The following is a 26887-nucleotide window of genomic DNA, read 5'->3' on the forward strand; positions in this document are numbered from 1 at the left end:
CATATTAACAGATTACAAAAACAGTGGTGTGAAACATCACACATTTGTTGTCTCACAGTTCTGTGGATCAGAATTCTAGAATGATGTGGCTGCGCTCTCTGCTGACAGAATTGGTCGGTATGTCCTCCCCACCTGAGTAGGTCTGATATTGATCATGTTGTGGTTCTATGTCACCTGAGAGGCTGCCCTCATGATCCCCTGTTTATCCCTGTCCCTCTTTATTAATATGATTTCTAGCAGTCACGGCATCTTTCAGCTCACCAAGGTGGCTTAGGAGAAAGCCTAGCTCTGTGGAGCCCCAGAATTGACCTCTGCCATATGTTTCTCCAAGAGGAGGCTAAAATAACAGAGGTCTTCATCAAGAAATGACCCCTATGAGGGCTGACATCCCCCAGTGATCAGAGCAGAGGAGAAAATCAAAGGACAAGGGAGACACTAAAAGTCCAGACTGGGAAGCAGAGTCCTCTTTGCGTCCCACATCACTTAGGAACTCTTCCTGGACACGAGGACATTTCCCGTTGAAAGGTGACCTTGGACAAGGGACTTGCTGTGCTCAAAGCTGAGTCATTCTTCTTACCAATGGGAGTCTCAGAGTCTCCATCCTAGGCTTTTTAAAATTTTTAAATGATGAGGCTTTTTCCTTGTATGAGAATCTCCTTGGGATTTTTGTCTGAAATGTAGTTTCTTGGGCCTTGTCCCCATAAGTTTTGAACAAGCACCGCGTTGACTCTGACGTAGGGGTTCTTTAGCTCTGCAGCTGGTGCCCAGGGGTTAGAGCCCTGTCTTCTGCTTGATATCACGTTCAATCATCCAAAACTGTAGTGGTCAATGCAGCTTCTGGACTTTACATTATACATTCTTCTCTCTTGTACAGGGGATAGACGTGCTCAAAGCAGGCAATGAAATCATCCACTGAAGCATGTGTGGTCCACGGTGGAGCTGGTGTTTGAATCTTCCGCTGCCTTTCCTCAGGCTGTGACTTTATTGCTTCCGCTCACACCTGGAATAGGATTTGTGTGGAAATGTGATTGGAGTCGAAGGCATCAGGGAGGGTTAGTTATTCTTGGAAACTGTTATTTACCCATTTGATAAATATTTACTGAATGGCTTCTCTGTCAGGCCCTTGTGGAGGCACTGGGGAGATGGGGCGAACGGGTGGACAGAGTGCCCGCTCTCTGGAAGATGAGCTTCTGGCACGAGAGCCAGACATTTTACAGATAATCATATAAATTGATTTTAATTTTGGCTGTGATAAATTTTATTTAATATTTCTGTGTTCCTTGGTCCCATGGTGTCAGCCAGGTGTGTAAACTGACTGAATATTAATAATAGGACTAAAGAACTGTGGTAAAAGATTTGTCCCTGGAAAGGTTCTTCAGCCATTTTTGTTTGAACAGTGGAAATCCTCATGTTTGATCCATTGGCTCCTGAAATTCAGCCGTGGGTTCCTGGAGGGTGTGGCAGGCAATCTGGACGGGAAGCTTGTGACCAAGGCTTATGTGGGGGCTCTGCTGTTGTCAAGCGTTGAGGCAGTGTGGGAAAATCTCCTATTCCCTCCGGGCCTCACTTTCCCCATCGGTAAGATAAGGTTGTTAGTCAAATTCTCCAATGTCCCTTCCTGTTCAGTTTTCTTCGAGTGTGTGGGAGACTGAGATGCATGTGGAATGTGCCCTGGGAACTGCGGGTGAGACCTGGCCTTGGTCCCTTCTCTGTGTGTCTCCTGTAGGAGCCTGAGCTGAGACCACATCTTGAAAACACAGAATTGAGGGAGCAGGTGGAAGAAAGAAAGTCAGCAGGCTTGGAGGATGATGATAACCCAAAGAAGATTAAGGTGCTGGTGGAGGAGGTGCGTTGGCAAAGGAGGTGAGAATAAGGACAAGTTGAGTTCAGAGAAATCAAGGGACACTGAGGAATGAGTACAGCATCCTCCACTCCTCAAGGAGCAACCTAAGCTGAGCAGTGAGGACTGGGAGAGTAACTTACTCCACAGGGAACCTGTGCAACAGCCAGGGAGACCCAAGGATGGATCAGGTTTGGTTTCTCCTGCTGGGGAGCACCAATTCCAAGAGGAGGAGGGAGGCACCCCCAAGGCTCTTCGCCAGACCCCCCAGCCTTGACCTCAGTGCTGCCCACACAGTGGACGCCCTCCAAGTAAATGTGGGCTTAGAGGGATAAATGGTGTTTGGAGAAGGGTTGGAGATGTCCATTCTTACCTTAAGCAGTTGTGCCCTCGAGTCAGGAGGGGCCAGGGTAATGGGACCCTTGCATCTGAAGCAGTGATAGTAATATTCTTTTGCATTTATAGTTGAATAAAGCTTTAGCCACAATATCTCTTAAATATTTGTTGAGTGCCTCATTTTCCTTATGCTGTGATAAGGACTGGGAGTTCGCCTATTGGTAATATTTCCCTAAGGAAATCAAAGCAGTGAGAGGAAGAACACGAACAGATGGTTTCAACAAAATGCTAGGTCTCCTCAACTGGGGAGTTGCGGCAGCCCAGATGATGGGAGGGTAGGCCAAGGCCATCTCTTCCTAATGACAGAGTGAACCATTGTCAGGAATCCCTCAGGACAATCCGTTCTTCATCAGAGCTCACCACAGGTGAGTGTCCTCAGACATGGAGAGTGTAGGGCAGACCCCATCCTAAGCAAGGTGATTTGCTACATCTTGGGAGAAAGCAGAGCATCCCTGACAGGACATTGGGGACAGGAGTGTTGTTGAGATGACTGACGACTTCCAGCCGCTTTTGTTCAATCCGTTGCACAAATGTTGCTGAGAGCCTCCTCGAGTGCTTGACTCGGTGCTAGGGGTCATGAACGCAGAGATGAATCAAAATTATCCCAACTTCCCGGAGCTCTCGGTCTAGTACCAGGAAGTCTTGAGAAGTGTAGTGGTGGTGGATTCCTTGGAGGAAGTGGCCAGTGCTACCCAGAGATGACCTCAGTGGTTTTCCTGGACCCCCTTCTGCTTTTTCCGACAGCTGGATGACCTGTCCTGACCCACGACCCTGAACCTCAGCCAGATTGCAGCCTCTCAGAACCAGTGCTTGGACTCCATGTTGGCTCCAAGCCCTCAACACTGTCTCCAGAGGAAACAGCTGATGTCACAGCTACTGACTGTGTCCTGGCCAGCTGCAGAAATAAAGAGGCAAGTTAATCCGTCCTTTTCTTATTATTTCTTATTTTTCATTTTTTCTTGACGTAACTTTGGTTTTGTCACATTTTATAGATTTCAGGTATACATCATTATAACTTGACTTCTGTATATACTACATCGTGTTCACCACCAAAAGGTTTCCATTCGCTACCATACAAATGGATGGATTTTAAAGTCATTATGCTACATGAAGGAATGCAGACATGAAAGAATACAGGTATGGTTCCATTTACATAAAGTTGTTAAAGTGCCAAGCCATCTGTAAGGACAGTGGTTGCCTGGAGCTGAGGGTTGAGGGGGTGATGGACTGCAAAGGGACAAAGGAATGCTGTGAGATAATGGAAATGCCCTGCACCTCGATTGGGGCAGTAGTTTCATTAGTGTTTATGGCTGCTGAAATGCACCGAATTGTGTACTTTAAAGTGGTGCAGTCTATTGTACCTAAGTTGTACCTCAATGGCATTCATATAGCAATGTACTGTATTTCTCCACATTAGCACTGAGTATTTAGAAAATGAAATTCAGTAAAACACAATAGAGATTAACATTCACAAATTCACAGTCATTAAATGCCTAAGAACACATATAGTGAAGATCCCTGAAAACTGTTTTTGAGAAAAATTAAAGAACACTAGATAAAGAGAAAAATATATATCAATTTCATAGATTGGAAGATTCCATATTGTAAGAATGTCAAATCAAGATTGTTCCAGTTAATATTGTAGCAGGCATTGGGAGGGGATTTACCAGTTATTTCTAAAATGTATATGGAAATCAAAGTACCTGTAATAGCCAAGACAGCCTTGAAGAAGAATTAACTGGAGACACACTTACTAGATTTCAAAAGAATTAGAGGACACACTCTACTGGATTTCAAAACTCACTTTAAAGCTACAGTAATTAACACACTATAGTATGGGTGGAAGTAGACGCCACACAAATGTATCATGTGAAAGAGCAGAGTGTAAGAAATTGCCTCCCACAATACAATTATTTGATTTTTTAAAATAAAGTCACCAAGACACTTCACTGGGATAATGAAAGATGTTTTTGGTAAAAAGCTCTAGAATGAATGAGTAATTATTTAGAAATAAATTAATATTCACAACTACCTTCTACCACACACTGAGTTAATTGGAGATGTGAAAGTTAAAATTATAAAGGTTTTGGAGGAAAAATGGACATATTCTCATGAACAAGGAATAAGCAAAGAAATCTTAGACATAACACCAAGACACTCACCGTGGATGAAAATTTGAGGTCAAACGAAACTGGTTTCTAACGCTTACTCCTCTCTCCCTAGACTGTGACCTTGGAGTATTTTTTAACCTTTTTGAGCTTTTTTCCTCAAAAGGAAAAGGATAAAACCTGGCTAATAAGATACTGCATAGGATTAAACACGGTCACTTGAACAATAATAGACGCTAAGAACAAATTTGTCTCTGAGTCCTCGTTTACCCACTTTACATGTGTAGACAGAAAGCAATTGGCAGAGAACAGACAAGATGTTCTAAAATAAGTATTTTCCCACCATTTCTAGAAAGAAGTCATGTATATACTACAAAGAATTAGAGGGGGGCAAGAGTCTTTTCAACAGCCATCCGCAAACCCAGAAGCAAGGCTAGTTTCTCTCTAAGACCAGAGATGGAAGTCTAGACCCTATCCAACCCCCACAGTCTTCTCTGTCTGGAGCGGAATGAGGAAGTCCACTAGGTTCAGAATAACCTGGACCCTTGAGTGTTCCTCAGAAAGACACTCAATCAGTTCTTCAACTCCAAAGATATTGAACAAATTTTGAAACCAGGAGAGGTCAAGGAGAAACTGAAGCACGTGACCAGGACTCTCACCTGAGTCAAAGCCAGGATAGTCATAAATACGATTTCCCAGATCTCTGCAACGGCACAGGGATGTTCCTTTGAAGTGACTGGCAGACCTGTGAATATCGGTCAGGAGGGATCCATATCAATTTATACGACTCAAAATTCAAAAATATCCCTGTACCCTAACCCAGGAAAGTTCTTATTCAAAGCAATGTGGTGAGGAAAGCATAGGTGTAAATCTTTGTAGTCTTTGACTAGATAAGGATATCTTAGATGTGACAGCTAAAGCAAGAACAGTCAATGAATAAATAGATAAATTGGATTTCATCAAAACTGAAATCTTTTGTGCTTCAAAGGATGCTAATAAGGAAGTGAAAAGACAACGCACAGAATCAGAAAAAACAGTTGCAAAACAGATATCTGACATGTGTCTAGTATTGACTCTTACAAGTCAATAATAAAAAGACAATCCAATTTATCAATGGGAAAAGGACTTGAATCGACCTTTCTCCATAGACGATGTACAAATGGCCAAGAAGCTCATGAAAAGATGTTTAACATCATTGATCATTAAGAACATAGAACTGAAATCCACAATGAGATACCACTTCACATCCACTAGTGTGGCTGTAATTAAAAGATGGGCAACCACAAGTGTGGAGGAGGATGTGGAGAAATTGAAATCCTCATGCATTGCTAGTGGAAATGTAAAACGGCGCAAACGCTTTGGAAAATGGCATGTCAGTTCCTCAAAGTTACATACAGCGTTGACATAGATGTAGCAATTCTACTCCTGGGTACATAGCAAGAGAATTGAAAACCCATGGTCAAAAACAAACTTGCACATGAATATTCACAGCAGCATTACTCATAGTAGTAAAAGTGGAAACAACCCAAATGCCCTCAGCTGAAGAATGCACAAAATGGAGTATAGTCATAAAATGAAGTCTTATTCAAGGATAGAAAGAATAAAGTACAGATAGCTGCCAAAATGTGGATGAACCTTGGCAACATTATGGCAAGTGAAGAAGCCAGATACCAAAGGCAACGTGTTTTATGATTCCATTGAGAATAGATGTCCAGAGCAGGCAAATCCATACGAGGAGAAAGTACATTAGCAATTGCCAAGGGCTGGAAGAAGGTGAGGAATAGGGAGTGACTGCCAATAGGGACGGGGTTTCTTTTGTGAGGTAAAGAAAATACTCCAGAATGAGATGGTGGTGATGGTGTCACAACCTTGTAAATAGACCAAAAGTCACTGAATTGTACACAAAACGGAGAATTTTATAGCCTGAAAATTACATCATCATCGTAAAGCAATGCGTCTTTGCACATTCCCACGTCCTGTATTTTCATTAGCAACGTGTCCCAAGTTAATAGTCAGTGGCCAGGATAGGATGCTGTTAGCCTGTTGTGAAATATGTCAGATGGAAATATATCGGATGGAAACATTAAAATCAGGAAGTTTTTGGTAGAAATGAGGTATAGGCAGGAAGCATGTACGTGGAGAGACCTGACACAGAGTGAATTGGAAAATGTGGGAGGGGGTTTGGGGTGGAGGGGCACTCTACCTGACACCTGGCTCCAGCACTTAGAGCGAGGGCACTTTGGGCTAGTCTCAGAACCTCTCTGTGTCTTGGTTTCTTCATCCGCAAACCAGGGAAAGGCCACGCTCTCCTCACAGATCGATCGTGAGGATTAGAAGTAGTATGTATGTGAAATGCTCATCCCCAAAACTGTGAGGAAGGTCGATGCTATCAGTAGGTCCTCAACCTGACTGTACATCTGAGCAACTTTAACAATAGATTCCAGGCCCCCTCAGCCCACTGAATCAGAGTCACTACAGATGAAGACTCTGGACTTGTATTTGTACTAACTCTCCCAGGTGATGCTTTTGTTTTTTGTTTTTAAATTTAAATAGGTTTAATTCCCCAATCCCAGTAAAACTAAATGCAAGGTTGTTGAAGTTGTTTTTACATTTGACCATGGAGTCATCTATGAAAATCAAATGTTTCAACTCAGAACTCTGATACACAGGAGTTCTAATGAAATAGTGAGGAAAGTGGTAAAATGTCGATTCAGGAAGGCTCCAGACATAAGAAGCAATGGTGGGCTAGAGTTTGGGCTGAGAGGAAAGATGGCTTCCTGGGAGAGACAGGAATTTCTTCCACGTCGGGCCTCAGCAGCCACAGAGTGGAAGGCGCTGGCAGGAGAGCTGGCACCGGAGATGGCAGAGATCTTCATCATAGAGTCCTTGGTGGCCTCAGAGCATAGTTGCCCCTTTGGTTATCTGCAGCTACCAGATGACCAAATGGCAGGTGCACCTTGGTGACCAGAGAAGTTTCTGGAATGCAGATTTCAGTCCCCTTGGGGGATTCCCAGAGCTATTTCAAAGGAATTTGAAGAGAGTTGGGGTTCTTAAGAAATTGGTAGGAGTACAGCCAAGAACATTCATCTTTGTAATATTGTTATAAGTCTTCGGTCAAATCCATTGTTCTTGGTTTTCCAGTGATCTTCTTACCACTTGTTGTGAGCCTATGATGCTGATAGAATTAATATTCCAGGTAAGCTTAACATTTTAACAGGGTATTCCTGTGGGATGTTTTGATCCGAAGAGGTGAATGTTTAATGGCAGAAATTTAGACGCTGCAAGGGTATGCCTCGGCAGAGGACCTCTAATTTCTCGCAACAGGTATTCCATCTCTGCTTGACATATATTTCCTTTTTCTGTTAAATTAATTTTTATTGCAGTAATACTGGTTTATAACATTATATCAATTTTAGTGTACATCATTATATTTCAACTTCTGTATCGACTCCATCAGATTCACCACCAGAAGTCTAGTTGTCATCAGTCACCCAGCATATGTGCCCCTTTACCCCTTTGCCCTCTCCCCTCCCCCCTTCGCCTCTGGGAAACAGCAATTTATTCTCTGTGTTTATATGTTTATTTGTTGTTGTTGTTGTTGTTTTATCTTCCATGTATGAGTGAAATCCTATGTCATTTGACTTTCTCCGTCAGACTTATTTCGCTTAGCATAATACTCTCAAGTTCCCTCCACGTTGTCAAAAATGGCAAGATTCCCTCTTTTTATGGCTGAGTAGTACTCCATGGTATGTGTGTGTGTGTGTGTATCACATCGTCTTTATCCATTCATCTGTTGATGGTCACTTAGGTTGCTTGCAAGTCTCGGCTGTTATGAATAATGCTCCCATGAAAATAGGGGTGCATAAATCTTTTGGAATCAGTGAGTTTGTGTTCTTTGGATAAATACACAGAAGTGGACTACCTGGATTATATGGTAGTTCTGTTTTTCATTTTCTGAGAGATCTCCATGCTGTTTTCGATAGTGGCTGCCCCGGTTTACATTCCCACCAGTAATATATGAGGGTTCCCTTTTCTCTACATCCTCTCCAACACTTATTTTCTTTTTCGTGATAGCCATTCTGACAAGCATGAGGTGATATCTCATTATGGTTTTGATTTGCGTTTCCCTAGGAATTAGTGATGTAGAACGTCTTCTCAGGTGCCTATTGTCCACCTGAATACCTTGTTTGGAAAACTATCTAAGATCCTCCGCACATGTTTTAATTGGGTTTTTCCTGTTTGTTTTGTTGTTGTTGAGTTGTATAAGTTCTTTCTATACTTTGCATATTAGCCCCTTATCTGATTTATGATTGGCAAATATCTTCTCCCAGTTGGTAATGGTCTTTTCATTGTGTTGATGGTATCCCTTGCCATGCTTAATATCCCAAGAAATAAAAGGGGGACAGTTTTGTCTCGGTGTTTTTAGACACGCACATAAGAAAGAACGGTGAGAATTATGCTTCAATATTTTTTGGAAACAGGTCGCTATCAGCAGAAGGGCAGACAGCTATTGGGAGTGGTGGCTGAAAGGTGGTCCCCAACAGTGGTGGCCTTTGGAAGAGACCAGGCAGCCTTGGGCATCAGCACAGCCTAGGCAACTGGAAGGCAGTGGCTCCTCAGATTCCATGACACCCCCACCTTCCAATTCTGTTATTGTAACACCAGACCGTTAACTGGCGAACTGAGTCCTCTCTCCATCACTCCTGTCTGGCTCTGAGTTAGAGGCGGTGCCTGTGGCTCTGAGCTCTGGCATCTTGAACCTTGTTTGGAAGTTCCAGACCCTCAGCTGTTGTGGAGTGCTGATCAAGTCGTTCTCCACCGTGAGTTAAGAAGTCTTGTTTGACGTAGTCCCATTTGTTTCTTCTTGCTTCTGTTTCCCTTGCCTGAGGAGACATGATAATCCAAAGGATACTGTGAAGACCAATGTCAAAGAGTGCACTGCCTATGTTTTCTTCTAATTTTCTGGTTTCAGGTCTTACATTCCAGTCCTTAATTCATTTTGAGTTAATTTTCTGTGTCGTGTAAGATAATGGTCTACTTTCATTCTTTTGCATGTGGCTGTCCAATTTCCCAGTAACATTTATTGAAGAGATGTTCCTTTCCCCACTGTACGTTCTAGGCTCTTTTGTCAAAGATTAGCTGTCCAGAGATGTGAGGGTTTATTTCTGTGCTCTCCATTCAGTTCCATTGATCTTTGTGTCTGTTTTCTTTCCAGTATCATGATTTTTTTTTTTTGAGGAAGTTTAGTCCTCATCTAACATCTGCCACCAATCTTCACCTTTTTGCTGTGGAAGATTGGGCCTGAGCTGACATCCATGCACATCTTCCTCTATTTTCTTTTCTGTAGGACTGGTGCCACAGCATGACTTGTTAAGCAGTGAGTAGGTCCACACCCGCTATCCGAACTGGCGAGCCCTGGGCCGCTGAAGTGGCACATGTGAGCTCAAAGCACTCTGCCTGCCAACGGGCTGGCCCCGTAATGTTTTGATTAATAGAGCTTGTAGTATATTTTGAAATCAGGGAGTACCATACCTCCAGCTTTGTTTCTTTTGTCTCAGGACTGCTTTGGATGCAGGTGCTTATTATAATGATTGACCTGGGGTAGGAAACATGGAGCTGTATAACTTTTATGCAAAAGACAAAAGCAGGACAGAGCAGAACAACAAGGATACTTTCAATCAAGTCGCTAAAGCAGGGGAGAAACTGTTGGAGGACTCTAGAATGGAAGGGGATCTGGCCCATCTGACTGCACTTTAACTTCATCCATTTTATAGCATAGACGTGAGGCCTTAGGGACATATGCCTCAGGCACCTGGCACTCCACCTTGACAACAGTGAGAGCCATAATTTCAAATTCTAGCGTGCTTTGAGTAGAAGTGAAATTTACTCTTTCTGCTCATCGATGAGACCAATCTTCTCTGAGTCTCTCACTTTACAAAGTAAGTCCTGTCATTCTTCATTCAAACTTCAACAGTGAGGTTTGAAGTCAGAAAATCTTATAAATATTCTAGCCACCTAACAAAACACCAGAAAGTTGGCAAGTCCATTCCAGTTCAGGACAGTTGGGCCCACTAGACCACAGACTTTGAGACATAAAGAAAAGAATGTCACATCCAACTGACACCAAAAGAGATTTCTTTAAAGCTTTTCATGGCTCTGACACACCAATGGCATTCCACAGTGTCGTTGAAGGATGGCGTGTCGTGGGGAGGAGATGAGCTTCCAAAGCGGTTGATGCGGTCCTCTGTCCTTTACCTTGACATGAAAGCTCGGTGGTACATGGCCAGACCCATCGCGCCCTCAGCTCAGGCGAGTGCATCAGCTAAACTGAAGAGACCAATGCCACAGGGGGTCTCCCAATTCTCCTCTTCACAAGACCCGGGTGGGAAGAGATGACAAGAAAGTGAGCAGGGCATTCAGGGCACCACTTTCCCCTGCCTGCCTGTGCCTCTCTTGTCAACCTCAGCTTCTCTGTCACTGAACCCCATCACACACATACACTGTGGGTCATCCACCATCCCTGAACCGTGACCTTGAAATTCCACATTCTGGTAGAGGACTATAACCGCAGGTCAGTAGCATGATGACAGCTCGAAGGGATCTGTCCAGCAACAATCCATCAACACTGCTCCCCATCCCTGATCTGTTCCAAATGTGAGTGAACTGAATGAAGACAAGAAAAAGCAAGGACCGCATCAAGGTTGACAAGTATTTGCAAAAGAAATGGGCACTACATGTATTCGGGATACACTCACAAACTACTGTGATCATTTTCAGAGCTGAAAAAGAGCTCTTGTGGGTTTACAATTCATAGTATGTGGATATCCGAAAGCAACAAGTAGGAAAGATAGTGTTTATGGACGTTTAAAAAACAACCACAAAAGTGGCCCACACATAGAGAAGGATTTTAGGAGGTAGAGATGTCACACTGACTTAAGTTTGAAGATAAGCCAACATGCTGCCCTAGTGAGGGGCAAGAAGTCGACACAACAGGGATGCAGCAAGAGGAGTATTGTGAGTCAGGACAGAGAATAATTTTTTAACGAAGTATTCATTCACTTAGTATTACACTCTGCTTTTGTCCCTTTTAATGGATGTAGAAAAAACTGGAGAAAGCCCAGCGAATAGCAGCATGAGAGTCTAAAAGTTTGCCATCTTTCATGTCTGGGAAAACCTTAAGATCGGTTTACATTTAGAGAGAAAGTGGGGTGACTTCGTGACGGTGCTTCAGAAGACAAACTTTGTTGGGACACTGGTTTCTCTTTCTGTTTTGAGATGCACACAGGAATGGGCACTGAGAACTATGCTTAGATATTTTCTGGAAAGAGACAGGTCGGTAGTGTCACCACGAGAGTAGACAGCTGCTTTGGGGTGATGCCCATCAGCAGTGGCCTTCAGAAAAGGCCGGGCAGCCTGGGGTAGCAGCAGGGCCTAGGCAACTGGAAGGCAGGGGCTCCTAAGATTCCATGACACCTCCACCTTCCAATTCTGTTACTGCAACGCCAGACCATTAACCGGCGCGCTGGGGCCTCTCTCCATCACTGCTGTCTGACTCTGAGCTGCAGGCGGTGCCTGTGGCTCTGAGCTCTGTCATCTTGAACCTTGTTTTGGCAGTTCCACACCCTCAGCTGTTGTGGAGTGCTGATCAAGTCGTTCTCCACCGTGAGTTAAGAAGTCTTGTTTGACGTAGTCCCATTTGTTTCTTCTTGCTTCTGTTTCCCTTGCCTGAGGAGACATGATAATCCAAAGGATACTGTGAAGACCAATGTCAAAGAGTGCACTGCCTATGTTTTCTTCTAATTTTCTGGTTTCAGGTCTTACATTCCAGTCCTTAATGCATTTTGAGTTAATTTTCTGTGTCGTGTATGATAATGGTCTACTTTCATTCTTTTGCATGTGGCTGTCCAATTTCCCAGTAACATTTATTGAAGAGATGTTCCTTTCCCCACTGTACGTTCTAGGCTCTTTTGTCAAAGATTAGCTGTCCAGAGATGTGAGGGTTTATTTCTGTGCTCTCCATTCAGTTCCATTGATCTTTGTGTCTGTTTTCTTTCCAGTATCATGATTTTTTTTTTTTTTGAGGAAGTTTAGTCCTCATCTAACATCTGCCACCAATCTTCACCTTTTTGCTGTGGAAGATTGGGCCTGAGCTGACATCCATGCACATCTTCCTCTATTTTCTTTTCTGTAGGACCGGTGCCACAGCATGACTTGTTAAGCAGTGAGTAGGTCCACACCCGCTATCTGAACTGGCGAGCCCTGGGCCGCTGAAGTGGCACATGTGAGCTCAAAGCACTCTGCCTGCCAATGGGCTGGCCCCGTAATGTTTTGATTAATAGAGCTTGTAGTATATTTTGAAATCAGGGAGTACCATACCTCCAGCTTTGTTTCTTTTGTCTCAGGACTGCTTTGGATGCAGGTGCTTATTATAATGATTGACCTGGGGGTAGGAAACATGGAGCTGTATAACTTTTATGCAAAAGACAAAAGCAGGACAGAGCAGAACAACAAGGATACTTTCACTCAAGTCGCTAAAGCAGGGGAGAAACTGTTGGAGGACTCTAGAATGGAAGGGGATCTGGCCCATCTGACTGCACTTTAACTTCATCCATTTTATAGCATAGACATGAGGCCTTAGGGACATACGCCTCAGGCACCCGGCACTCCACCTTGACAACAGTGAGAGCCATAATTTCAAATTCTAGCGTGCTTTGAGTAGAAGTGAAATTTACTCTTTCTGCTCATCGATGAGACCAATCTTCTCTGAGTCTCTCACTTTACAAAGTAAGTCCTGTCATTCTTCATTCAAACTTCAACAGTGAGGTTTGAACTCAGAAAATCTTATAAATATTCTAGCCACCTAACAAAACACCAGAAAGTTGGCAAGTCCATTCCAGTTCAGGACAGTTGGGCCCACTAGACCACAGACTTTGAGACATAAAGAAAAGAATGTCACATCCAACTGACACCAAAAGAGAGATTTCTCTAAAGCTTTTCATGGCTCTGACACACCAATAGCATTCCACAGTGTCGTTGGAGGATGGTGTGGCGTGGGGAGGAGATGAGCTTCAAAAGCGGTTGATGCGGTCCTCTGTCCTTTATCTTGACATGAAAGCTCGGTGGTACATGGCCAGACCCATCGCGCCCTCAGCTCAGGCGAGTGCAGCAGCTAAACTGAAGAGACCAATGCCACAGGGGGTCTCCCAATTCTCCTCTTCACAAGACCCGGGTGGGAAGAGATGACAAGAAAGTGAGCAGGGCATTCAGGGCACCACTTTCCCCTGCCTGCCTGTGCCTCTCTTGTCAACCTCAGCTTCTCTGTCACTGAACCCCATGACACACATAACACTGTGGGTCATCCACCATCCCTGAACCGTGACCTTGAAATTCCACATTCTGGTAGAGGAATATAACTGCAAGTCAGTAGCATGATGACAGCTCGAAGGGATCTGTCCAGCAACAATCCATCAACACTGCTCCCCATCCCTGATCTGTTCCAAACGTGAGTGAACTGAATGACAAGAAATAGCATCAGGTTGCCAAGTGTTTGCAAAAGAAAGGGCCACTACGTGTATTCAGGATATACTCATAAACCACTGTAATCATTTTCAGAGCTGGAAAAGAGCTCTTGTGGGACTAGAAGGCATAATATGTGGATATCCGGAAGCAACAAGTAGGAAAGATAGTTTACAGACATTTAAAAAGTAACAGCCACAAAAGCGGCCCACACATAGAGAAGGATTTTAGGAGGTAGAGATGTCACACTGACTTAAGTTTGAAGATAAGCCAACATGCTGCCCTAGTGAGGGGCAAGAAGTCGACACAACACAGGGATGCAGCAAGAGGAGTATTGTGAGTCAGGACAGAGAATAATTTTTTAACGAAGTATTCATTCACTTAGTATTACACTCTGCTTTTGTCCCTTTTAATGGATGTAGAAAAAACTGGAGAAAGCCCAGCGAATAGCAGCATGAGAGTCTAAAAGTTTGCCATCTTTCACGTCTGGGAAAACCTTAAGATCGGTTTACATTTAGAGAGAAAGTGGGGTGACTTCGTGACGGTGCTTCAGAAGACAAACTTTGTTGGGACACTGGTTTCTCTTTCTGTTTTGAGATGCACACAGGAATGGGCACTGAGAACTATGCTTAGATATTTTCTGGAAAGAGACAGGTCGGTAGTGTCACCACGAGAGTAGACAGCTGCTTTGGGGTGATGCCCATCAGCAGTGGCCTTCAGAAAAGGCCGGGCAGCCTGGGGTAGCAGCAGGGCCTAGGCAACTGGAAGGCAGGGGCTCCTAAGATTCCATGACACCTCCACCTTCCAATTCTGTTATTGCAACGCCAGACCGTTAACTGGCGCGCTGGGGCCTCTCTCCATCACTGCTGTCTGACTCTGAGCTGCAGGCGGTGCCTGTGGCTCTGAGCTCTGTCATCTTGAACCTTGTTTTGGCAGTTCCGGACCCTCAGCTGTTGTGGAGTGCTGATCAAGTCGTTCTCCACCGTGAGTTAAGAAGTCTTGTTTGACGTAGTCCCATTTGTTTCTTCTTGCTTCTGTTTCCCTTGCCTGAGGAGACATGATAATCCAAAGGATACTGTGAAGACCAATGTCAAAGAGTGCACTGCCTATGTTTTCTTCTAATTTTCTGGTTTCAGGTCTTACATTCCAGTCCTTAATGCATTTTGAGTTAATTTTCTGTGTCGTGTATGATAATGGTCTACTTTCATTCTTTTGCATGTGGCTGTCCAATTTCCCATTAACATTTATTGAAGAGACGTTCCTTTCCCCACTGTGCGTTCTTGGCTCTTTTGTCAAAGATTAGCTGTCCATAGATGTGAGGGTTTATTTCTGTGCTCTCCATTCCGTTCCATTGATCTTTTTTTTTATTTTTATTTTTTATTAATGTTATGGTAGATTACAACCTTGTGAGATTTCAGTTGTACATTTTTGTTAGTCATTTTGTGGGTACACCACTTCCCCCTTTATGCCCTCCCCCCATCCCCCCTTTTCCCTGGTAACCACCGATCAGATCTGCTTATCAATATACTAACTTCCACCTATGAGTGGAGTCATATAGAGTACATCTTTCTCTGACTGGCTTATTTCGCTTAACATAATACCCTCAATGTCCATCCACGTTGCTGTGAATGGGCCAATTTTGTCTTTTTTTATGGCTGAGTAGTATTCCATTGTTTATATATACCACATCTTCTTTATCCAATCATCAGTTTCTGGGCATGTAGGTTGGTTCCACGTCTTGGCTATTGTAAATAATGCTGCGATGAACATAGGGGTGCAACGGACTCTTGAGATTTCTGATTTCAGGTTCTTAGTATAGATACAGTAATGGGATGGCTGGGTCATGGGGTATTTCTATTTGTAACTTTTTGAGAAATCTCCATAGTGTTTTCCACAGTGGCTGTACCAGTTTGCATTCCCACCAACAGTGTATGAGGGTTCCTTTTTCTCCACAACCTCTGCAACATTTGTTGCTCTTGGTTTTGGATGTTTTTGCCAATCTAACGGGTGTAAGGTGATATCTTAGTGTAGTTTTGATTTGCATTTCCCTGATGATTAGCGATGATGAACATCTTTTCATGTGTCTATTGGCCATATTCATATCTTCTTTTGAGAAATGTCTGTTCATGTCCTCTGCCCATTTTTTGATCGGGTTGTTTGTTTTTTTGTTGTTAAGCAGTGTGAGTTCTTTGTATATTATGGAGATTAACCCTTTGTCGGATAAGTGGCTTGTAAATATTTTTTCCCAATTAGTGAGCTGTTTTTTTATTTCAATCCTATTTTCCCTTGCCTTGAAGAAGCTCTTTAGTCTGATGAAGTCCCATTTGTTTATTCTTTCTATCGTTTCCCTCAACTGAGGAGTTATAGTGTCTGAAAAGATTCTTTTGAAACTGGTGTCAAAGAGTGTACTGCCTATATTCTCTTCCAAAAGACTTATTGTCTCAGGCCTAATCTTTAGGTCTTTGATCCATTTTGAGTTTATTTTGGTGTGTGGTGAAAAAGAATGGTCAATTTTCAATCTTTTGCATGTGGCTGTGCAGTTTTCCCAGCACCATTTGTTGAAGAGACTTTCTTTTCTCCATTGTAGGCCCTCTGCTCCTTTGTCGAAGATTAGCTGTCCATAGATGTGTGGTTTTATCTCTGGGCTTTCAATTCTGTTCCATTGATCTGTGGACCTGTTTTTGTACCAGTACCATGCTGTTTTGATCACTGTAGCTTTGTAGTATGTTTTGAAATCGGGGATTGTGATTCCGCCGGCTTTGTTTTTCTTGCTCAGGATTGCTTTAGCAATTTGCGGTCTTTTGTTGCCCCATATGAATTTTAGGATTGTTTGTTCAATTTCTGTGAAGAATGTTCTTGGGATTCTGATTGGGATAGCATTGAATGTGTAGATTGCTTTAGGTAGTATGGACATTTTAACTATGTTTATTCTTCCAATCCATGTGCATGGAATGTCTTTTCATCTCTTTATGTCATCGTCAATTTCTTTCAAGAAAGTCTTGTAGTTTTCATTGTATAGATCCTTCACTTCCTTGGTTAAGTTTATCCCAAGGTATTTTATTCTTTTCGTTGCGATTGTGAATGGGATTGAGTTCTTGAGTTTTTTTTCTGTTAGTTCATTGTTAGTGTATAGAAATGCTACTGATTTATGCACGTTAATTTTATACCCTGCTACTTTGCTGTAGTTGTTGATTATTTCTAATAGATTTTCTATGGATTCTTTGGGGTTTTCTATATATAAGATCATGTCGTCTGCAAACAGCGAGAGTTTTACTTCTTCGTTACCTATTTGGATTCCTTTTATTTCTTTTTCCTGCCGAATTGCTCTGGCCAGCACCTCCAGTACTATGTTGAATAGGAGTGGTGAAAGTGGGCACGCTTGTCTTGTTCCTGTCCTCAGAGGGATGGCTTTCAGTTTTTGTCCATTGAGTATGATGTTGGCTGTGGGTCTGTCATATATGGCCTTTATTATGTTGAGGTACTTTCCTTCTATACCCATTTTATTGAGGGTTTTTATCATAAATGGGTGTTGGATCTTGTCGAATGCTTTCTCTGCATCTATTGAGATGATCATGTGGTTTTTGTGTTTCATTTTGTTGATGTAGTGTATCACGTTGATTGACCTGCGGATGTTGAACCATCCCTGTGTCCCTGGTATAAATCCCACTTGATCATGGTGTATAATCTTTTTGATGTATTGCTGTATTCAGTTTGCCAAAATTTTGTTGAGGATTTTTGCATCTATGTTCATCAGTGATATCGGCCTGTAGTTCTCCTTCTTTGTGTTGTCCTTGTCAGGTTTGGGGATCAGAGTGATGTTGGCTTCATAGAATGTGTTAGGGAGTACTCCATCTTTCTCAATTTTCTGGAACAGTTTGAGAAGAATAGGTATTAAGTCTTCTTTGAATGTTTGGTAGAATTCTCCAGAGAAGCCGTCTGGTCCTGGACTCTTATTTTTGGGGAGGTTTTTGATTACCGTTTCTATTTCCATACTTGTCATTGGCCTATTCAGATTCTCCATTTCTTCCTGATTCAGTTTGGGGAGATTGTAGGAGTCTAGGAATTTGTCCATTTCTTCCAGGTTGTTCAATTTGTTGGCATATAGTTTTTCATAGTATTCTCTTATGATCTCTTGTATTTCATTGGTATCTGTTGTGATTTCTCCTCTCTCATTCCTAATTTTATTTATTTGCGATTTCTCTCTTCTTTTCTTGGTGAGTCTGGCTAAGGGTTTGTCAATTTTGTTAATTCTTTCGAAGAACCAACTCTTTGTTTCATTGATCCTTTCTATTGTCTTTTTTGTTTCAATATCGTTTATTTCTGCTCTTATTTTTATTATTTCCCTCCTTCTACTGACTCTGGGCTTTGCTTGTTCTTCTTTCTCTAGTTCTGTTAGGTGTCGTTTGAGGTTGCTTACGTGAGCTTTTTCTTGTTTAGTGAGGTGAGCCTGTATTGCGATGAATTTCCCTCTTAGGACTGCTTTTGCTGCATCCCAAATGGTTTGGTATGTCGTGTTCTCATTTTGATTTGTCTCCAGATAATATTTGACTTCTTCTTTAATTTCTTCAATGATCCATTGTTTGTTGAGAAGCGTGTTGTTTAGTCTCCACATTTTTGCACCTTTCTCTGCTTTTTTCTTGTAGTTGATTTCTAGTTTCATAGCATTATAATCAGAAAAGATGCTTGATATTATTTCAACTCTCTTGTATTTATTGATGTTTGCTTTGTTTCCCAAAATATGGTCAATCCTTGAGAATGTTCCATGTGCACTTGAGAAGAATGTGTAACCTGCTGTTTTTGGATGAAGTGTTCTCTATATATCCATTAAGTCCATCTGGTCTAATTTTTCATTTACTTCTATTATTTCCTTGTTGATTTTCTGTCTGGATGTTCTGTCCATTGGTGTTAATGGTGTGTTGAGGTCCCCTACTATTATTGTATTGTTGTTGATGTCTTCTTTTAGTTCTATTAAGAGTTGCTTTACAAATTTTGGTGCTCCTGTGTTGGGTGCGTATATATTTATAAGTGTTATGTCTTCTTGGTGGAGAGTCCCTTTTATCATTATGTACTGTCCCTCTTTGTCTTTCTTTATCTGTTTTGCTTTGAAATCTACCTTGTCTGATATTAGTATAGCGACACCTGCTTTCTTTTGTTCATTATTAGCTTGGAGTATTGTTCTCCATCCCTTCACTCTGAGTCTGTGTTTGTCTTTGGGGCTGAGGTGTGTTTCCTGGAGGCAGCATATTGTTGGATCTTGTTCTTTGATCCATCCTGCCACTCTGTGTCTTTTGATTGGGGAGTTCAATCCATTTACATTTAGAGTGATTATTGAGATGTGGGGGCCTACCACTACCATTTTGTGTCTTGTTTTCCGGTTTTCTTCAATTTCCTTTGTTTCTCGTCCCATGGTTTAATCTGTTCTGATGAAGAGCTGCTACTCTCTGTTGTTGTCCTTCTACTTATCTCCTCTGCTCTTGGTTTTGTAGCCCCTTTCCTTTTTTGGATTTTTCAGGAATGAGGGTATTCCTGAGGATTTCCTGAAGAGGAGGTTTTGTGGCAATGAACTCCCTTAATTTTTGTTTATCTGGGAAAGTTTTTATTTCTCCATCGTATTTGAAGGATATTTTCGCTGGGTAGAGACTTCTCGGCTGTAGATTTTTGTCCTTCAGATTTTTGAATATATCATTCCACTCTCTTCTAGCCTGTAAAGTTTCTGCTGAGAAATCTGCTGATAGCCTGATGGGGGTTCCTTTGTTGGCTAGTTTCTTTTGCCTGGCTGTCCTTAGTATTTTCTCCTTGTCGTTGACTTTTGCTAGCTTCACTACTATATGCCGTGGAGTTGGTCTTCTTGCATTGATAAAGTTTGGAGATCTATTGGCTTCTGTCACCTGAAGATCCATCTCCCTCACCAGATTTGGGAAGTTCTCAGCCATTATTTCTTTGAATAGGTTTTCTGCCCCTTTCTCCTTCTCTTCTCCCTCTGGTATACCTATAATCCTTACGTTGCATCTCCTAATTGTGTCTGATAATTCTCGGAGAGTTTCTTCATTTCTTTTTAGTCTTACTTCTCTCTCCTCCTCTGCCTTCGGCAATTCTATATTGCCATCTTCCAAATTGCTAATTCTTTCCTCCATATTATCGGCCCTACTGTTCAGAGCATGTAGATTTTTCTTAATCTCCTCTATTGTGTTCTTCATTTCCAGTATTTCTGTTTGGTTCTTCTTTATCGTATCAAACTCTTTTGTGACATAGCTCCTGAACTCGTTGAGTTGTCGGTCAGAATTCTCTCTTAACTCATTGAGTATTTTAATGATGGCTGTTTTGAAGTCATCATCATTTAGGTTATATATCTCATTTTCTCTGGGATTGTTTTCTGTGTATTTGTTATTTTCTTTCTGTTCTGGAGATTTAATGTATTTTTTCATATTGCTTGATGTTGTTGATTTGTGCCTCCGCATAGAGATAGAGTTTAGTTGCTCCTTTCACTTGTTTCTGCTGCTGCGGTGGGGGAGCAGCTGTTTATACTGCACCAACCAGGAACCCTATCTGCAGTTGCTAACTGGGCCTGGGCCCCTCCTCGTAGTCACAGTGGTCCTTTGGATTCCCTCCTCTGCCTTGGGGGCTGTCTCAGGGGGGGTTCAGGCTGCTGGTGCCTACTGTTGCAGCCCACGTAGACGTGCTCCCTCCTTGGTGTCTGCAACGGTGTTATGGGCTTTTCCAGCGGCCAGGGGTGGGATCACTTATATTTGTCACTCCGTCGCTGTCAGCACCCACAAAATCTCACTTGTCCACTATGGGTCGCAGGAGAGCTATTGGCATCTTCTACAGTCTGTGGTTAGTTCACCTAGCTATGCTGCTTTTGTCCCAGGTTCTTCCAGCCTTGTGGCTGCCGGATGGGTGCTTTCTACTAGTGCTGTGCAGAGGCTTTCCCTGAGGCTGCTGTGAGCCTGTAGGGTTTCCCCCTAGGCTATGGAGCTGGGTCGCTGGAACTCCCCCCAGCCCCAGTCCTGTTCCCCAGGAACTCGGGGAGCCCTTTGCCCTGTCTTGGGGGATAGCCAGAGATCCTGATTTCAGTGGTAGCTGGTCAGCTGCTGCCCTGCCTGATATTCTCCTCTCCGGGACCCTCCCAGTATTGTGGATGCTGGGCGTGGCCCCTCCGCTAATAGCAGAGAGTTTTGTCTGCTGCCCGGGCAGAACTCTGGAGCTTCCCCTCCGGGCCGCGGAGCTGGCCTCTGGAGCTTCACCCAGCCCCAGTCCTCTCCAAGATCTCCGGCAATCCCTAGCCCCACGGGGCGGGCAACGGCAGCTGGAGGTCACTTCGCCCTCTGGGGTTCTCTCCGGGACTTTCCCGGAGTTGTGAATGCTGGGCATGGCCCCTCCACTAATGGCAGACAGAGAGCCCTGTCTGCTGCCCGGGAAGAACTCCAGAGCTTCCCCTCCAGGGCGCAGAGCCGGCCCCTGGAGCTTCACCCAGCCCCAGTCTGCTCGGAGATCTCCGGCACTCCCTAGCCCCACCGTGCAGGCAGTGGCAGCCGGGGGACCTCCGTACCCTCAGAGACTCTCTCTGGGACCCTCCGGGCGCCGTGAGCAGCAGGCGGGATCTCCCCGCCAATGGTGGGGAGAGACTCTCCCCGCTGGCCCAGGTGTGCAACTCCAAAGTTTCCCTCTGCCTTTAGGAGTAATGGCAGGAGGTTTAGGTAGGGTTCTCGTCACCTGTTTCCACCGTCGCTCCTCTGTTGTGTGCTCGCTCCTGCCCTAGATGTGTGTTGATCTTCTGGGGGCATCCGTTGGAAGAAAGCCGCTTGCAGGTACTAGGCTGTTGGGTCGGGGTCGGAGAGTTTTCACCTATTTCCACATCCTCCCGGAGGAAAGTCCGTCCGCCTTTCGATGTATAGTCGTGTGGGTCTCTCAGACGTCCTGAGATGCTGTCTGGATATCCTTTGTTAAGCGATAAGTGTCCAAATAATTGTAGACTCGAAGGGGGAGAGACAAAGAGGACTACTCATGGCGCCATCTTGGATCGAGCTCCAGTTCTATTGATCTTTGTGTCTGTTTTCTTTCCAGTATCATGATTTTTTTTTTTTGAGGAAGTTTAGTCCTCTTCTAACATCTGCCACCAATCTTCACCTTTTTGCTGTGGAAGATTGGGCCTGAGCTGACATCCATGCACATCTTCCTCTATTTTCTTTTCTGTAGGACCGGTGCCACAGCATGACTTGTTAAGCAGTGAGTAGGTCCACACCCGCTATGCGAACTGGCGAACCCTGGGCCGCTGAAGTGGCACATGTGAGCTCAAAGCACTCTGCCTGCCAATGGGCTGGCCCCATAATGTTTTGATTAATAGAGCTTGTAGTATATTTTAAAATCAGGGAGTACCATACCTCCAGCTTTGTTTCTTTTGTCTCAGGACTGCTTTGGATGCAGGTGCTTATTATAATGATTGACCTGGGGGTAGGAAACATGGAGCTGTATAACTTTTATGCAAAAGACAAAAGCAGGACAGAGCAGAACAACAAGGATACTTTCAATCAAGTCGCTAAAGCAGGGGAGAAACTGTTGGAGGACTCTAGAATGGAAGGGGATCTGGCCCATCTGACTGCATTTTAACTTCATAAATTTTATAGCATAGACATGAGGCCTTAGGGACATACGCCTCAGGCACCCGGGGCTCCACCTTGACAACAGTGAGAGCCATAATTTCAAATTCTAGCGTGCTTTGAGTAGAAGTGAAATTTACTCTTTCTGCTCATCAATGAGACCAATCTTCTCTGAGTCTCTCACTTTACAAAGTAAGTCCTGTCATTCTTCATTCAAACTTCAACAGTGAGGTTTGAACTCAGAAAATCTTATAAATATTCTAGCCACCTAACAAAACACCAGAAAGTTGGCAAGTCCATTCCAGTTCAGGACAGTTGGGCCCACTAGACCACAGACTTTGAGACATAAAGAAAAGAATGTCACATCCAACTGACACCAAAAGAGAGATTTCTTTAAAGCTTTTCATGGCTCTGACACACCAATAGCATTCCACAGTGTCGTTGGAGGATGGCGTGGCGTGGGGAGGAGATGAGCCTCAAAAGCGGTTGATGCGGTCCTCTGTCCTTTACCTTGACGTGAAAGCTTGGTGGTACATGGCCAGACCCATCGCGCCCTCAGCTTGGGCAAGTCCAGCAGCTAAACTGAAGAGACCAATGCCACAGGGGGTCTCCCAATTCTCCTCTTCACAAGACCCGGGTGGGAAGAGATGACAAGAAAGTGAGCAGGGCATTCAGGGCACCACTTTCCCCTGCCTGCCTGTGCCTCTCTTGTCAACCTCAGCTTCTCTGTCACTGAACCCCATCACACACATAACACTGTGGGTCATCCACCATCCCTGAACCGTGACCTTGAAATTCCACATTCTGGTAGAGGAATATAAACGCAGGTCAGTAGCATGACGACAGCTCGAAGGGATCTGTCCAGCAACAATCCATCAACACTGCTCCGCATCCCTGATCTGTTCCAAACGTGAGTGAACTGAATGACGACAAGAAATAGCATCAGGTTGACAAGTGTTTGCAAAAGAAAGGGCCACTACGTGTATTCAGGATATACTCATAAACCACTGTAATCATTTTCAGAGCTGGAAAAGAGCTCTTGTGGGACTAGAAGGCATAATATGTGGATATCCGGAACCAACAAGTAGGAAAGATAGTGTTTACGGACACTTAAAAAGTAACAACCGCAAAAGCGGCCCACACATAGAGAAGGATTTTAGGAGGTAGAGATGTCACACTGACTTAAGTTTGAAGATAAGCGAACATGCTGCCCTAGTGAGGGGCAAGAAGTCGACACAACACAGGGATGCAGCAAGAGGAGTATTGTGAGTCAGGACAGAGAATAATTTTTTAACGAAGTATTCATTCACTTAGTATTACACTCTGCTTTTGTCCCTTTTAATGGATGTAGAAAAAACTGGAGAAAGCCCAGCGAATAGCAGCATGAGAGTCTACAAGTTTGCCATCTTTCACGTATGGGAAAACCTTAAGATCGGTTTACATTTAGAGAGAAAGTGGGGTGACTTCGTGACGGTGCTTCAGAAGACAAACTTTGTTGGGACACTGGTTTCTCTTTCTGTTTTGAGATGCACACAGGAATGGGCACTGAGAGCTATGCTTAGATATTTTCTGGAAAGAGACAGGTCGGTAGTGTCACCACGAGAGTAGACAGCTGCTTTGGGGTGATGCCCATCAGCAGTGGCCTTCAGAAAAGGCCGGGCAGCCTGGGGTAGCAGCAGGGCCTAGGCAACTGGAAGGCAGGGGCTCCTAAGATTCCATGACACCTCCACCTTCCAATTCTGTTATTGCAACGCCAGACCGTTAACTGGCGCGCTGGGGCCTCTCTCCATCACTGCTGTCTGACTCTGAGCTGCAGGCGGTGCCTGTGGCTCTGAGCTCTGTCATCTTGAACCTTGTTTTGGCAGTTCCGGACCCTCAGCTGTTGTAGAGTGTTGATCTAGTTGTCCCCAACGGTAAGTTAAGGATTCCTGTGTAAACACCCCTCTGGCCTGGTGAAACCGTTTTGTCTTTGCTTGTTTTTCACTCATTATATGTTTGGGTTTCTCTGCCCAGTCTCTGGCTCTACCTCTTCTGCCAACATCACCATGGCCGTGTGTCCTCACGCTTTGTCTGATCCGAGGGCAGAGTTGACCCTCCAGGAGTCCAACCAGGAATTGCGTTCACAGCTGGCACAAAGCAAGCAGGACTTCCAAGCCCTCATGGAGGAATTCCTTGTATCCGAAGCTGCTGCCTACTCCCTGGCCACCGAGCTGCAGAAGCACAGTAAGTCTCCCAGGGCCGTGCTCCCCAGATGGGTGAGTGATCCCTGTCTGCCCTCTAGGACACTAAAATTTCTCCAGACTTTATCCTCTGGTCCCTTTGTCAAAATAACTTTCATTCTGACCACAATCCAGAAAAGTCAGAGGTAGGTATTTTGCCCTCATTTTGCTGGGGATGGAGAAACTGATGCACAAAGAGTTTAGCAACTTTTTCAGATTTGCAGTGTGGTATAGGGCGGCTTTAGAATTCGAGTCCCAGACATCGATTGCTGGTGCAGCCACACAATTGCGTCTTCCTCTCAGGAAAGGGCTGCACTGTTTCTCTCAGCATCCTCTCTGTCCTTTACCACATCCTGCATCGCTCTGGGCCTAAATGTCTGGGACAAGTGAACTCCCTCAGTTTAAGCTCCTCTGAGGTCCCATGGGCAAAGCACTGTGCTACTTACATTGGGAAACAGATGATAGTAGCTGCTTTATAGGAGCTTAAAGATGAATATGCTCCTCACCGAAACTGTGCTATCCAGGAGTGACACCATCAAAACAGGGAATGCCCTGGTGAGAGGGAAGCCCTCTCTTCCAGGGCACGGGCTCTTCTTCCTGAGTCTGAGGAAGACGTTTGACACCCTGTGGTAAGGTTGGGGCTGTTTCTATGGAAACCAGAGAATCTGTCCCACCACCTGTGTCTCCCGCTCAGCTGGTGAACCCTCAGGGATGCAGGGCAACCAACAGGTCCAGGTGACCTTGAGAGTCTGGGCTATGAGACCTGTGGCCAAATTGAGGCCACGAAGTGAGGTAGGTGGGGGAGACCACTAGCCCCAGGAAAACTCAAGCCAGTGTGTGAGGCAGGCCCTTCCCTGCCCCAGTCAGCCTCAAAACTGGAAGCTCGATTGCCTGCTCAGTGAGACTGGGCTGTAGTGACGACAAGAACCGTGACAACCAGGGCATGTGCACAGCAGAGTGTTTAGAAGGATCTTGACAACTCGGAGCCTGAATTGGGGTCGTTTCCTACAATTGCTTTTCAATAAGCCATTGAGGGGGGAGTAACTAAAATGACTGACACAGAGAAAATCAAAGCCTGCCATTTAAAAAGTGAAGAGATGAGCTTTCAGGAAAGGACAAACGAAGTTTTATTTACATCCTGCCTTAGAATCACAGCGTAACTGTAGGAAACACATTTTGAAGCTGATGAAGAAGAAAGATATCACTTAAGACCTGGGTGTCAATGTAACACGGTGCAGTGGTGAAGAGCATGGACTCTAGGCCAGTCTTTCTGGGCTCCAATCCAAGCTGTGTGTCTTTCTGTGCCTCAGTTTCCTCCTCTGTTAATACGGTGCTGTCATGGTACCTACTTGTTTGAGTTGTTGCAATGCATCACATGGATGATTTCTGTAAGTCCCTGTCACAGGGTCAACACTATTTGTTAGTTCTTCCTTCTATTGCTTTTAATTTAACACAAACTTTCTTAGTATCTGTGCACGTTTCCTTCAGAAATTTATGGGCAAATGCATAATATTTTACAGGGTTGAATCCATATAAACGTCTTTATCTTGGATGTACTTGACCTTGAAATTCTGAGCTCAAGGGAACCAACAGTCAGTAGAGTCCACCGGGCCTTCCCAAGCACACAGGCAATCACTACTGCACGCGCCTGCTTGGTGTTTCACTTAAGAGGCTGCGAGGCTTGGTAACGTGACTAAGGCCCACGACTCAGGGTCAGTCTCAGGGATGGGAATTCTGCCTTTGTCAAATAGAAGTTAATGTATCTAGATACTTTCTGTGCCTTGGAGCTTCTCTTTCCTCAGCTCTAAAATGGGGAGTAACCCAATGCTGTGTAGTAGTTTGGAGGCCGAGGAATAAGATGCGGAAATCCCAGTGTGGAGCCTGGTACTGGGCATGGACCCTGCTTCCTCCCTTGAAGGCAGTGACCACAGCAGCATGGCCAGCTTTCCACTGAGGCAGGGCTCTCTGTCCTTTTTCAGAGTGTGGAGAGTGCAAAGACATCATTGAATCCGTGCTTGGGGACAAGCTGCCTTTTGAGGAGGGGAAGCTGGCAGAGAAGTCAACGCTAGCCAAGAAGCTCAGGTAAGGAGGGCTGTGTGGGTTTATGCTGGTGGGTAGCTGTGGGAAAAGCTGAAGTGGGGCAGGGAGCAACTTTGGGCCAAGAGAAGGCAGAAATGTACACGGCAGGCGCTTGTGTTCCAATGTTTATAA

At 44.3% G+C, this 26887-nt stretch overlaps 1 protein-coding gene across 5 annotated transcripts in view; it reads left to right on the forward strand.

Annotated features, from left to right (window-relative positions):
- The window catches only part of LOC138924051 (neuroblastoma breakpoint family member 6-like), a 101736-nt gene that overhangs the window by 42763 nt on the left and 32086 nt on the right, over positions 1-26887 (forward strand). The window contains exons 4-12 of one of the 5 annotated variants that reach the window (XM_070266818.1): positions 59-117; positions 875-1052; positions 1727-1846; positions 2981-3147; positions 3229-3373; positions 7486-7540; positions 24323-24370; positions 24471-24680; positions 26656-26758. In XM_070266818.1, the coding sequence (XP_070122919.1) occupies positions 24503-24680; positions 26656-26758 (281 nt within the window). In that variant the 5' untranslated portion in view covers positions 59-117; positions 875-1052; positions 1727-1846; ... (3 more) ...; positions 24323-24370; positions 24471-24502. Of the gene's footprint in view, positions 1-58; positions 118-874; positions 1053-1726; positions 1864-2980; positions 3148-3228; positions 3374-7485; positions 7541-7561; positions 7669-24322; positions 24681-26655; positions 26759-26887 lie in introns of those variants that run through there. The other 4 variants (XM_070266819.1, XM_070266814.1, XM_070266815.1 and 1 more) reach the window with 4 other exon arrangements.

Source organism: Equus caballus, chromosome 5 (assembly GCF_041296265.1).
Source record: "Equus caballus isolate H_3958 breed thoroughbred chromosome 5, TB-T2T, whole genome shotgun sequence".
NCBI lineage: Eukaryota > Metazoa > Chordata > Mammalia > Perissodactyla > Equidae > Equus > Equus caballus.